General features: G+C 47.3%; 1 protein-coding gene across 8 annotated transcripts in view; it reads right to left on the minus strand.

The window, feature by feature from the left end:
* The window catches only part of ccny (cyclin Y), a 34,744-nt gene extending 20,145 nt beyond the window's left edge, over positions 1-14,599 (minus strand). For all 8 annotated transcript variants that reach the window (XM_080020611.1, XM_080020610.1, XM_080020606.1 and 5 more), the window contains exon 1: positions 14,203-14,599. In XM_080020611.1, the coding sequence (XP_079876737.1) occupies positions 14,203-14,359 (157 nt within the window). In that variant the 5' untranslated portion in view covers positions 14,360-14,599. The remainder of the gene's footprint in view (positions 1-14,202) is intronic.
* Between the last annotated feature and the right edge of the window lie 642 nt (positions 14,600-15,241).

A 15,241-nucleotide genomic window follows, 5' to 3' on the forward strand; every position in this document is an offset into this window, starting at 1 on the left:
GGGGGGGGGCAATTTTTTGGGGCGATTTTTATCCATTTATTTTTGATCATTTAACTGTCTGACTCCTCGAGAATCCCACTCGGCAAATAAATCACCCGTCTTTATTAACCTAGAATTTCGCCGCCGACAATGACATGCGTCGCTTCCGAGTCATTTCATTCCCGGTGAAATCACACGCGCCGTTCATTTTATTGGATGGTCCTCGCTTTTGGCAAACCAACGTGGCTTTGATGTCACACTCAGCCGACCAGAAGCTCGGGTTACCATCCACCGCATTCCACCAATGAGACGAGAGATGATTGGACAGATCCAAGCAACGTCAAGCCATGTGCAGCTTTCGGATCGTGTTGCCGCTAAAGACCAGCGTAGGTTTTGCCAGTTCTTTTCTGCACGATGGTTGCAAAGGACTGTCGAAGACCAAGTGGAGATGGAGATTGGAGACTTTTGGATCGGAAATACTCTTTGCAGACAGAGGCGACGAGGAGCGGGAGATTTATCCGAGCCCGATCAGCGAGAATGGTTCGCAAAACACGCAAATATATCGGCAATTGCTGGTTGTTGACGGTGGCCGGTAGGAAAATTGACGTGTCGCCCAACCCTAATGCTGACACACAAAGTGTAAAGAAGTGATATTATCACTTTTCACCTATCACTTCTGTTTTCATTGCAGTATGGCACAATAGGTGCAGTGCAATAGAAGTCATTGTTTGCCAATAATGCAAACGTTCAGAGGGCATTTCTCGATGGCTGCCCTTTTAAATCTGGAAAGGAAACTATATATTTGCATTTTCTATATATTTCCGTTTACTTCTATGTACTTCATACATATACTTACACACACGAATGACTTGAGAGAGAGAGAGGGGAAATGGTGTGCAGAGGTAGAGTTCAGTGCACAAGGCTATTACACACACACACACAGCTCTTGAACTTCACACCCACACCCACCCACCGACACACACCCACCGACACACACCCACCGACACACACACACACACACACACACACACACACACACACACACACACACACACACACACACACACACACACTCACTCTCTATAAGGACGGAGGGGCTTCTCCCTCTGACAACCGCTAAGCCAGCTCTGAAAACAAACCCACACCCTCCCATTCCTCCCTCCACTCCTCATCGGATCTCTGTAGCTAGGCAACGCCGGCTTGAAAGGAATCAGCTGGCAGAGGCAGGTCCATCAAAGAAAAAACAGGCATGGAGGCTTATTTTTGTACTCTCTATCTTTTGCTCCCTCTCCTTCTCCTACCCTCCCTCCTCCGCCACCAATCCTTCGCTCTCTTGCAAGCAAAATAAAAATCGCACCTGAGTGGCGCGGTAGTTGAGGACACTGCACCGTTGAGTGCACAAGATAAACATATTTAAGCAACAAAGGGAGGGAGGAGGAGGTGGTGCTGAAGAGAATAGGGGGAGAGAGAGAGAGAGAGAGAGAGAGAGAGAGAGAGAGAGAGAGAGAGAGAGAACAAAATTGGGGAAAAGAGGTACAACGAGAGCTTCTTTGACGCTCATAACTTCCAGTGATGTAAAAAGATGTTTATAATCACGCGGGGTCAACACAAGATTCCCCTGGTCCTGCCCCGCATCACAAGTATGCTGCAGTTCAGATTACATAAAAATAAAAAAAAATTAAAAATACAGTAGGGTGGCGCCGGGGGTGGGGGTGCTCACACCAATTTAAAAACTCTGAAATGTATCCGTCACATGCGTGACAGCATTTCAGCTGTGGTGGAAAGGGAGCATTACTGACAGCCATGTGTCACCTCTGGCCCCATTAATGGCACCAGCCAGAAGTGACATCCAGCGCGACAGCCGTCGGAGCGTCGAGGCGGGTGCGGCGTCTGCACAGGCAGATTTTGGGACGCCCATGCCGTAGCGCTGGAAAGACTATATCATCGGAATTACAGTATATTTTGTGAAACATGATTACGAGGAGCGATTCATGGGACTTCAAGCATTTAAAGTTCCATGATGAAGAAAATGGGATTCGTCACCGTGATCTAGTTTTCCCAGAAATCTGCTGTTTCAGATTAAACTCCCTGACATTTCATTGAGGGAATGTCAGAGATTGAAAATACCTCCATTTCAAGGTGATACTGGGCCGCGGAGAAAAAAGACGATAAGTAAGGGATAATGTGCAGGAGCTTTTATCCTGCTTATTACACGGCTACATACTAAAAAAAAGTATATATTGAGAAGGAATATTGTTTGAAACGATTTTATGTAGCGTATTGCTGTGTGGTACTGTTGTATACTGTACTGTATAGCTCCATACTCACTTTATTCACATGCAATTTACTGCACATATCTGTATATACTGTACAAATAGCCTATCCCAGATAACTCTATTCCCTTCTATTTTGTACCCCCACTTTGTATTATCTTTTTGAGTCTTTTTTTAATTGTAATTTTATTTTATTTATATTTTTCTATTCACTAACTGCATTGCGTTTTAGGAATCAGTTCGTCTCAGTTAGGTAGGAATTAGGTTGGCTATTAGGTTCGGTTTAGGCAGAGAAGTGGTTGCTTACCGCCGCTAATATTGACCAGCCAGAATCGAGCATTCCGCAGAGCCATATAATAAACAATAACCTTGATATCATAGCCCAGCTTCCCTGACACACCGGAGTGATTTGGTCGAACGGGCACACATGGGCTGGAGGTGTTGACGGCGGAGTGGGGCAGGGCTGCGTTCATTTCAGGGAACTGGCGCTGGCAAATGTGCAACCACAGGCCGTTACAACACACACTATTTGTAAGCGTGTGTTGTTGTGATATTGCGGAGTCCTCCGGCTCTACAACCCCGGGGTTAATTATGGATGAGTTGACATGGATACCGCACGACCGCTCTTGTTTACAAAGCTTCAGGTTACAGATGAAGCTGCAATGGCCTGGATGCCTCAACTAACCTACGCCACGGCGACGGTTTGGTTTCTCCGATACAGCGGTCGTGAAAACGCGATCTGCCACAAAGCTCAAAGCCAAAAACATCCTGGGCGTGTTTGATTGCTTCACTTAAGAATAGGGTTGGGCATCGTCGTTTTTGTGTTTTTTCCAGTACTAGCGCTCAACCGGTAGTTTTAAAAGTACCGGTGCCTAAACCGATACTTTTATAATTCAAAGCGAAAAAAATGTAAACTTTTTTTTTTTTATTATTTCAAACGCAAATAAATTGAACAATGTATTAATAAATAAATTATCAATAAAATCTGAGTCAACCCCAATAATTTAACAGTAAATGACAGTTACAATAATAATCGAGAACCGCAAAATAAATACCAAGTGCAAACCTCTAGACTTCTACTCTTCTACAAATTCAACAGTTCTTTGTCCCCAAATATAACTATGTCTACTAGTTCCCTGTCAAAATATGAATCCTCTCCTGACATCATCAACACGTTCTACTTACTGTGCCATTCCAGTAATTAAAGGTTTTTTTATGCACTAACCCCATATGTCCTTCATTACTTTTCACATCCTTTTCACGTGTCAGACGTTATTAAATAACTGACAGTTTGTTATGAACCGGACGTTATCGGTTAGCGAAAACCTAGCACACGCCTCGGATGTCCGACTGGCTAAGCGACCGTAAGGTGACACTGACGAGCGACGCTGCGGTTTGGTTCTCGACCAAAAGTGGAAGGTGAGTCGCCCGGGAGAGGAGAGCGGCGGGGCGTCACACAGAGGGTCCCTAGCGCCGCGCTCCAAAGCATAACGTCGTCACGTGAAGGTGCACGAGGCGCTCGGGGGTAGAACCCGGAGGGCGGATATTTCAATCGGCGGCTCGGGCGTTGGCGCCGAAAAGAGGCCCCCCGAAATCTGTGTCTGCGATTCAGCCCCGGTAGATACCGATCGTATGGGAACCGGTGCCGTGGTGGTACTGGGTTTCGGTACCCAACCCTACTTAAGAAATAACCGTCAAAACGGGCATGACATCACCGTTGCTTCTCTAGTTTAATGAAATACTCATCATGAGGGGGCAGCTGCTCAGGAGGTGGAGCGGGTCGTCTGGTAAGCGGAAGCTTGCCCGTTCGATCCCCGGCTCCTCCTGGTAGCGTGCTGATGTGTCCTTGAGCAAAACACCTAACCCCCTAACTGCTCCCTGGGCGCCTCTATATGGCAGCCCAAAAAGTCAAATACATATAAATTACGGAGAGGGAAGCGCGAAACCTTCAGGAATGCCAAAGCAGCCGTTACAGCAACTTTCACCTCACTTCTGGACACACCCTCGGCCTTATATTAGATTTATATTCAAGCGGTATTAGTATCCGGGTCATTTCATGAAAATCCCGCACACTGTCTCTTTTAATGAAACATGTAAACATGCGCCTTGAAGTTGTGGAGAGGTTAATCCTGGCGGAAAAAAAAAAAAAGCCCAATGCCCATCCATCCCCGCACCGGCTTAGTTTCAGCAACACCTGTCGGAGGTCCTTCTCCCCGCGCCTTCCTCTTCCCTTTCCTGGGGCCTCTATAAATAATATAAAAGACCCTTAAAGGTGAGTGGAGCCCACCTGCACTGCATCCTGGAGAGGAAAGGGGCTCTCCCTCTTTCCATTTCGCTTCGTCTCCATTTCTCTCTCTCACATAAATAGGAAAAAATATTGAAATATCTTTTATGGAGAAACAATTTCTCTACCATATATATATATAGCAACATACATATAGCCTATAAAACAAACAAAACAATCCAATGAAGTGACACGTCACAGGGATGATGTTCACACAACACAGATATGGTGTCGATTAAAACAGTCACAAGTTGTGAAAAAAATTAAAATAAATAGCAGTTGAACGTTTTTAAATCATCTAGGGGAATAAGAGACGAAGGGGGCGGTTTCGCAAACGAGCTTTCATCTAAATAGGTACTGAGATAACCCGACTTAAATGGATCCTTTATTTAAAAATGACTTCCTGAGACGTTGCTTAATTTAGGATTAATTAGCTCGAGACGAGGAAGTCCTAGACTGGGGCAATTAAGGACTAGTCGGCGCTCAGGCTTCCATTACATTCACACCACTGTCAGAGCTCATGTCTATCGGCACCCTCCTGTCTGGTCCCTCAATCATTGAAATAGTACAGATCATCTATTTTCTCTATTGTCAAGGTCAACCTGAAGGCCCACATCCATTACGTAAGGTCCATTCCGACAGACTCCTGGGCAGGAAGTTCAATTATGCCCCCATCGGGATGAATATTCGACATTTCGGTACCGAGGGGTGAAAGGGGGCAACATTGTGAGACAAAAAAAAAAGAGAAGAAATAATTGTGTTAGTTCGGTAAATGTTACAGGAAGCCACAAGCACACAGGCACACAGGCACACACACACACACACACACACACACACACACACACACACACACACACACACACACACACACACACACACACACACACACACACACACACACACACACACACACACACACACAACTTTACGCCCTTTCTCTCACTCTATCTTGGAGGTTTATCCTGTGTCGGGCCGTGGAAGGCGCCGAGGACGGCGGGAAGGCCATCTGTGCCAAGTTCTGTGCCACACGAGGCCTGCTGACATTTCCATGCTGCGCGCACACGCACACGCACACACACACACGCACACACACACACACACACACACACGTAATCAAGAAAGACCGATGGTGCAATAGAGAGACGTGTTCCACAAGACTGCAGTGAAACACAATTCGAGAACGGCCCGTTTTTGTCACATCACGTTATTTAGCAGATTCTTTTGTCCAAAGCGACTTACAACTTATTCATGGACTGATGGCGGCAGCCATGCAAGTCTCATCGGGGGCAGTTAGGGGTTAAGTGTCTTGCTCCAAGACACTTGAGAAATACACCAGGAGGAGGCAGGGATCGAACCGGCAATGTTCTGACTACTAGACTACTGACTACTCAGCCAACTAGTGCTTCCCACTAGTTGGCCGATTGGCTATTTTAGACTTTTTGCCCCTTTTTTGACATTTACGTGCGGAAGTGCTGCCTCCCGAAAATGGTTGTTGAACACCCTAAATGAAGGCCATGCTGGCCACATCCACCACCCCCAACAGCTTAAAGTCCCGTGATCTGGGGCCGGTAATTACCTCCACGCCTGCTATTTAACATCTCCACCTCCGGCACTTCCATCTGATGGCGGCACGCTCAATTACACACCCAGATTAGCCCCAACTCAGATACACAATACTCTCTATAACCAAATTACATTTGTTTTTACACGGGACCGTTTGGTGTCGTGGATAATGAGGCTCCATCACCAGTTTCTTAATCAGCATCTGTGAGATAAGGTAAGACAGTATTTGACTTAAAAATCCCCCACGGAAGAAAACCGGTTTGCGCGTAAAGCCGTGGGTCATCCGGAGCCTCCGCCCCGGCAGCAGCAGTGCGACGTCATGTCGTTGGAATGCGCCGCGAAGTGGACCGTGGGACTCGTCTCATTTCCCTGTCCGCATTCCTGTAAGCACTGACTGGCGGGGGGGGGAACAAAGCCGCCGGAGCGCGAAGCCAAGTGCGTTCTCTACGCGTGTGTGTGTGTGTGTTTGCGCACGTAAAACGAAAGAAAATAGTCTCGTGGATACGGTTTCATGACGCCGGCGCTCGCTCTTCCTCCACCTTCTCGTCCCGGATAATAGGCGCCATTGATGGATCGCGGCGAGGGAGCATCACACGGTTTGAGCGACGGAGTTTAAAAAAAAAAAAACAGTGGGGGGGGGGGGGGGGGGGGGATAAATAAATAAATAAATCACGTCCATCGTAGCGAGTCAACGACAGACATTGAAAACAGTAGAGCTGAAGCATTCTGTGACTCAACACCAAATGTCTGGCTGAATTGTCAAAAGTAGAGTAGTTTGTTGTAACCCGCCCCGCACCTCCCCATCCACAAAAAGCTGAATGAAAAAAATCGAAAATGACTAACACTCATGACATCAAAACAGCATGCATGCGTTCCATCCTTGAAGCTCAGGTGAAACAAGGTGGTCAAGGCGCGCCGAAAGGTGCACCTCGCTCACCATGACGGCTGTCCGCCTGCGCTGTCAGAAGGAGGGATGGGGTCCGACTCAGTGGAACGGTATTTATTCCCTGCCATTTTATTATTTTTATTATTATTATTTTCTTTTTTTTTTACAGGCGGTGATGTGAGCAGTCTGTCAACGGGCCGTCTCCAAAATCATCTCTCGAGCGCCGTGGCGTCGCAGCTGATTGGCGTCGCGTCCCGCACCCAATCGCGCCGAGTGGAACTCGCCCACTCCGACGAGTTCAAAGAAATGCGACGGCCGAGATTAAGTCGGATGAATTGCAAAGCCGCGGCAGACATGACAGTCGAGCCGTTGGAGTGTGGGGGCGTCTGTCTCCGCTATGTAGTTTGCGGGTCCATTTCATCCGGTCGACATTTGCATGTGCGGAAATTACATTTAAACCTATAGGCCCGACGTATTCTGCACGACCTTTATCCCCCCACTTTCCTGGCCTGAAAGTTCACTTTTCCGACTCGAATTTTGAACGCCCCCAACAAGAGTTTCTTCACATTCTCCGAATTCAAAGAGGGTCATGTCATTACAAACCACTGAGGTGACCCGCGCGGGGCATTTTCATTCACTCTTCTGTGTTATTCATGAGAACCATTGTCTGTGTGTGTGTGAATCAGAGTATGTAGGGGTGTGTATGCACATGAACTAAACCAAATGACTGAAGTGGCATTGTACCGATATTCACACCCCAACCGCTAACGCCGACTGATTATACGTCCATAACCTCAATGTTAGCCTCAGAACATATACAGGAAATACAGAACGTTATCCTCCCTTTTGTAGGCCATTCAGTATTGGCTGCGGAGGTCCAGCCCACTTCTAATTTGTAGCTCCGGGGCCTATTTCACGGCTTTCTGTAACTAACATTGCTACCGTCTGCGTTGCTCATTCACTGTTCACACCTCTAGGGGTCCTGGCAAGCTGGTGGACCTTTAGTTGCCGTATGCCGCCCTATGCTGTCGTCATTATCATTTTGACCTAAAAAATTATCATGTGTCACGATATCTTCATTTCACGATACGATTCGGGGGGTTGGAAGACTGGAGCCCTATCGCAGATTCCTACAGGCGTACGGCGGCGGCACATCATCATTGAGATTTTGGCCCGTTTCAAAATAACAACAATTACGCCCACGTCTAGGCAATTGAAGCGTGTCTAATTAGCCAAATCTGGAAGTGGAGTCAAACCAGAGCACTTGGGTGAAACTGACGATGCTGGCATTAGGCCACTTGGGACAAACTCCAAAGTGCACAAAATCTGCAGGAGAAAAATGTGCAGGTCAGGGTTCCTGCACAATGGCTGTTACGTTGCAACTGAACAGTGTTGACTGGTTGCCGCCAGGAAATTAATCAGCCAGTACATCTACGCATCTCATTCATATGTCTATTCTAAATGAGAAAATATGTTACAAAAAAAAAAAAAAAAAAACAAGAGACATCTTTGACACAGTACCACTGACACTATGTCTTCCTTTGATTTATAAGTCACCATTAATTCCACGGACTTCAAGCCTTCACTTCAACAGAACTGCCAAGAAGAGCCCGTTCATTACCTTTGGGTATTATTCGAGAGACGTCAGTGAACTTATAGAGAGCAAGAAAAAGGGAAAATGAGTTTGTGCGGCGGGGAACGCCGCCATCCACGCACAGCGCCGAGTCAGGACAGACGGGTCGCCCGAAAGACGTTGTCCCAGGCAATTTCACTCTGATTAACACGTCGCGAGTCAGTCAATTTGCTCCTCGAAATGGAAAGCTTTCCCCGGCGGAAATCATTTTTGCCATTCATCAAGGGGAGACGGGGCGGCTTTATTGGCAAAAACATCAAGTAAGACAGTTGGCTTCCGATATGACAGCGTTGTTTGTGTACTACAAGAAGGTGAGATTTGAGGCGGTGCGTTCCGAAACTCGACGTTTCAAGCAAAGTGACGCGTTTACAAAGGGTATTTTGGTAAAAAAAAGTATTCTCTGTTTTGAGCTCGCATGTGGTGTCCCAGACCGCCCTCCTCCCGCAATCACATGGATGACTGAGTTCAATTTCATTTTCTGCCTCTCGCCGTATCATTGTGAATACACATTGGATTCATAGTATACCGCTGTTTATTGTTTCGTTTGGGATGCGGATCAAGATTTGGAGGAGTGGCCAATAGCAAAACATCCACCGTGACTTCCTATCTAGACCATCACGTGCATCCAGGTGAGAGGGGATGGCAGTGTCAAAAATGCAGTGTCAAAGGAGACCTAGCAGAGCAGAGGCTTCCTTGACGTCGTCTCCTATAGGACGTCGACGGGGAATAAATGAATAAAACCTTGGCACACGGAGACAAACTCATCGGCCCAGCTGCGGAAGGGATCAATTTGGGGAAGTTTAGTTTGTGATCCAAAAGGGACGTGCTTTTTCCGACGGTGTGTGGTTAAAATAAAATCCCGTCTCCCGTGTCACACACACGGAGGGAATGACAGAACGGTGATGAACCGACTGAAGCCGCCTGGGAAGTCTGCGGATGAGGTCGCAGATACGTCGCGAAAATGACTGAAGATACACCGTAAATAACCCATTTGTATGCGCAGTTTCACTCTCTGGCAAAATGAGAGTGGATTTTTACCGTTTAACGTCTTGTTTAGTGTCTGGTTTATTTTTATTCCACCTCATTTGATAGCGCACCCTTAAAAATATGTTTCTACAGCCGCGGGGCTAAAAGGAATTGAAGCTCTGACTCAAAAGGGAAACAAAGGCTCCGTCTCTTGCGCTCTTTGTTATGTCATTCTACCGACGCACATTTTAGTAAAAATGCTCTGGATGCAGGTATCCGCACGTATCACGTTTTATCTGCACATCTGTGCTGGCTGTTCCGGGGCTCGGGCGGAGAGGATTTCCCGCCAGCTAAACTAACAAAGAACAGAACGTGATCATCCAGCGTGCAGATCTAGGTCAAATAGTCTGGAGTTCACAGCTACCAGATTCCCCAGGCTCATCAGCCAGGCACGAATATTCCATCTCCAGATTTCAATTAGCCTACTAGGGCTAATAAGCCTGTGTGTGTGTGTGTGTGTGTGTGTGTGTGTGTGTGTGTGTGTGTGTGTGTGTGTGTGTGTGTGTAAGCGGGTATGTGCGTGTCCGCATCCCTATGTGTGTGTGCGCTCACAGTGTGCTCACACCACCTACAATTTGGGTGTGTGTGTGTGTGTGTGTGTGTGTGTGTGTGAAATACAGTAACTAACTTTAAACACTGATGAGACAAAAGCCTGAGGCCATCGCTCATTTAAAGATGTCTTTTATTAAACAAACCTTTATACTGTAACTCTGATACTCTATGCACATTAAGGCTTGCGCTCCCGGTAACAGCAAATAACACTATGACAATAAAAAAAAACTTAAAAAAACGCACCCTTATATCATATTAGGCTATAAATAGATCACATTCCAAAGTCTGTTCATTTTGCAGAAAAGGCTGTTTCCTTCACTCATTGCTGAAGCTTATCCCAGGTTTGTCCCCCTCTCATTCAGGATGTAAAATGGATTCTTCTCGGGCCCCCGCCCACTCAGGGATCAATGATCTATCATCTAATGACCAATAAACCTTGATTACAATCTATACCTTTTCCGTCTATAGAGACTAATGCCCTGATCCGGCTCTGCTAGAGAGAGACGGGGCCTCTAGACACCAGACTCACCACTACTATTCTGGGGGAAGAATATAGCAGAACTGACACACACACACACACACAGGCGTTTAAATACAGATAAATTGGGGACGACGGGCCCCTGTGCGAATCTCCTGCGTAAACACCACATCGGGGGAAGAGAGTGTATATGGAGGGGACGATGTGGGAAAGGTTGAAAAGGTGTAAATCTGATTCCTGTGTGATTTGTGAGCGAGAAAGCAGGCAGTCGAAAGAGCCTGTCGTGGATTCAAGATTCAAGATTCAAGAGGTTTATTCGCCACAAACATATACATACTTTCATACATATATGGGGTGAAATGTCATAAATAAAATTGTATCATAAAATTATCATTAATGCTGTGTGTGTGTGCGCGCGCGCGCGTGTGTGTTTGTGTGTTAGTGTGGCCATCACTCTCAGCAGTAGTTCTGGCTGGTTTTCACGTAGCCACGCAGTCGACGCAGCACCACGTACAGACCAGGGCTGCCCTGATCATGGAACTGTACTTACAATTGCAATTATACACTTAGTTCCCCTAACATTTGTATTTCTGGCTGTGGTCGGCTCAAATAACTGCGATCAGCCGACGATGATGTGGAACACACACACACACACACACACACACACACACACACACACACACACACACACACACACACACACACACACACACACACACACACACACACACACACACACACACATACATATATGGAATCATTGGTGACAATGCAGCAGAATCAAGCTCATGGATGAAATATTTGACCTTCCATGACCATACTAATTTCGCAGTTGAATATGAGAAATCGTAGCTATTTCTATCAGAGCTAAACTGTTATAGAGTAGTACGATGTATTTATCCTCTCCCCAATTTATGAGCCGTTTAATGAAGAGCTGCAATGTTTATCCAGAATTTCAAATTTGAGACAGGTTCGTTTGTATTGTTATTGATTTGAAAAAACAAAGCATTGGCGACGCGGCCGTTTCTTTTTTCCACACCCGTTCTCATTTCTTTTTAGTCCCAATTCTGAAAAGGGAGATAACAAATCTCCCACTTCACGTGGTCTCCTTAGCACTCTCTTTATTTGCTGTGCGAAAAGTCCTCCAGATAGGAAAAACAACTCGTGGCAGGACACGGCGGAGAACAATGACCCGTTTGAAACGAGGAATCCCTTCCCTTTAAGCGCGAGTCGGGTCCGGGAGTCATCTGGCGTTGGAATGCCATTAGATGCTCAATGACAGGGTCAGTGGGTTAAACCTAATGACTTGTGTAAATAGCTGAAGAGAAACAGAACAACAATAAGCACCTCTGCAAATCTCTCTTCCCTTCCCGGCCCCAAAATCAGCCCTCCACCGACTCGACTCCCTTCTAGGGTCGTGTCTTGCCTTGCGTCGACCGATACTCGTGATGTTTTGTCCCGATTCTGACAAAGCACCGATTCCCCCTTGTGCCATGTGCAACTGCGGAGTTTGACACACATTTTAAAGGGAAAGGTCCAAGTTCTGTTGAACGTCAGTGCAACAAGGACCTGTGAAGTAGACCTGAGATTAAAGGCCCCTAAGAGCAGGGGGTTCTCAACCTTCTTTGGCCCATGTTTTGTTTTAAGGTCCCAAAATTTGCATGACAAAAGCAATTAGAGAGTGAATTATATTGGAGCCGGCACCATTGTATCTGCTACAATTCACATTGATAACAGATTGACACTAAATAACTTTGCATTGCAGCCAACGCTGTCTGCCATTCATACAGGTATTGGCTGAACCTCTTTTTAGAGGCTGGCAAACCTTGGATGACGGGGGGTAAATACAGTCAACCTAGAGAGAGCTAAATAGAGGTAGTAGACACATGACGCACTGAATGTCACAGGCCTTTATTTACATGGGACCAAATAATTCTGCGGACTGATTACATTGTTTGCCGGGGCAGCGCGTACTCAAGGGTGCACAGGTCCTCCCCTGGCAACAACATTTTGAAAATTCATCACTACTGTATGGACAAAATACGGTCTATTGAGAGTTTTTTTCTGGACCGTCGACATGGTGTCCAGGGTTTCTCAGAACCACCGACAGGACGGGGAGCGAGAACATATGGTGAATGGGTTGCTTGCGAAACAGAGTTGTGCATCCATCCCTCTATCTCTCTTTCACATATGTGGCTGTGCGGATGTTAATTGGCACTGAATCATGTTGGTGGCCATTATTTCCCGCTAATTTCCCACAGGGCTGGGGTGCTGGTGGGGGCAGCGGACGGAAGGACACCTCACAGTAATAACTCCAATCGTCACATTGAGCGAAAGTTCTCTTGGTCAACAGACACTATCTGCGTCAACAACTCAAAAAAGTGAACACACACACACACACACACACACACACACACACACACACACACACACACACACACACACACACACACACACACACACACACAGGGAGGAGGAGGAGGAGGATGATGATGGTGATGATGGTGACGCAAGCCCAAGCTGAATCATGTCATGCTTTCCTCAGTAGACTCATTCAAACAGCCTTCTAGACTTGGCAGGAGAGCGGCAACGTCACGTGCATGCTCACGTGCACGCAGACGTTAAGCGCCGCAATCCCTGCACGCTGCAAAATGACAGTGGTGGAAAAGCAATCGTTGCGTGACCGCTACCACAATGCGCACAATTGCAAATGAACAATAGTGAGTCACATCCCCCTTGATTTTGTCTGGTCTACAGAAAATGACTACAACTACAGAAAATGACTACAACTGATGGCTCGGCCCTAAACAAGAGCTTGTTTTATCCATGCACACCTGTAGATCGACTCTCCACCGAAGGCCTCATATCGATTGTTACTTATAGTGAGAACATCGCTACGCTCTACGCGTTCTGCGCTACACATAACAGTCCAGTGCTTCTTATGTAATGCCACAATACTATTTATGCAGATGCCTACCTGTGGAACAGTGGTTCTCAACGTGGGGTTTGGGCTGTTTCAGCTACAAGGCGCGGGCACCACTGCACATGGTACAACAAGGACTGTTTTTGACCGTGGGTCCACTGTTGTCTTTGCAACTATGGCACAGACAAGTGTGGAAGTTTGGACTAAGTGCTATCCAACAATAAACATGTTCTCTGAGATTGGGGTCCCAGAGACTCAACTGGAGGGTCCTTGCTATGGGGGTAAAGAAAAAAAAAAAAAAAAAGGTTGAGAGTCACCACTGTAGACCATGGCACTGAACACGGCTCGCCGGCAACTGACTCTGGTGCATTTATTTGCTGAGAACTTTCACAAAAAGTTAATCCTGTATGTTAGTGACATTGCTGGTGGGTGGACGCTGCCTTTGCATGTTCCTGGCTGGGTTACAGTCCCCAAACCCCCCAGAAGTGGGTCCTCTCATGTTGAGGTGTGTAGGCCTGTTTTAAACCCACCATTGGGGCTTGCATTGCGTGTTCTCGTGTGTGAGATATCCCGAAGGAGAGCCGAGCCCGACGGCTCGGTCTTACCGTCTATGTTCTCCCGGTCGCTGATGTGCTGGAGGTTGCAGCCCGTGTCCTCCCGGCTGAGCTCCGCCTCGGGCCGGTAGGGCTCCAGCCGGGAGTGGGTGTTGTTCCTCCGCTGCTTGGGGCTCGACGAGACACAACAGGAGGTGGTATTCCCCATGGCTCCAATGAATTACTGTCGCGTTCTGCTCGGCTGTGCCTTGCGTCCACCGCGGGGTGGGAAGGTGGGGAGGTCTGGAAGACGGGGAAGATGGAAAACGGGGCGGTAACGGCGAGGGGGGTGGGGGTCTATCTACGAGCGCCCCGACATCCGATCGTTACACGCCATTTCCCGGCCCACGGTAAAACGAGCGGCGGCGAAGCGGAGCCGTCGGATAACGGTAAAGGCGTCAAGGTTGGGATCGCGAATCGTAAATCGTGAGTCGCTGAACACCTCCCCCCTCGGCGAATCCGCTGCAAAGCACCGACGACAACAACAACAATAATAATAATCACACGCGACATTCACATTCCAGCGCCATGTCCAGGTTTTACATCCATGTTTCGGGCGGTTTGGAGGAAATCTGTCCGGACGCTACATCGTTTTGTGTGTGTGTGTGTGTGTGTGTGTGTGTGTGTGTGTGTGGTGGGGGGTGTGTGTGTGTGCGGCAGCAGCACGGACCGCATTCACAGCAACACCAGAAGCTGCAGCGCTGCGGGGGGGGGGGGGGGGGGGGCGGGGGAGAGAGCTTCCGGTTCGAGGGGGCGGAGCTAAAGCGGAGTAAAACAGAGGTTCCGGTTCAAGTGGGCGGCAACTGACGTTGCGTTAAGGCGTCACTCACAGGGAACTAAAATGTGACGTCACGAACCAAGAGGTAAAACCACAGGTAAATAAAGCAAACACCAAATGATCACTGGAACTAAAATGTCATTAACATGCCACTAACAGATAGATGACATGCGATTAACATGTAAAGTAACTAACAGGTAACCAATATGTTACTTACTAACATGTAATAAACATATCAATAACTAACATGAAACAAACAAGTAACCAACGAAC

The sequence above is a fragment of the Zeus faber genome, assembly GCF_960531495.2.
Source record: "Zeus faber genome assembly, chromosome: 19".
NCBI lineage: Eukaryota > Metazoa > Chordata > Actinopteri > Zeiformes > Zeidae > Zeus > Zeus faber.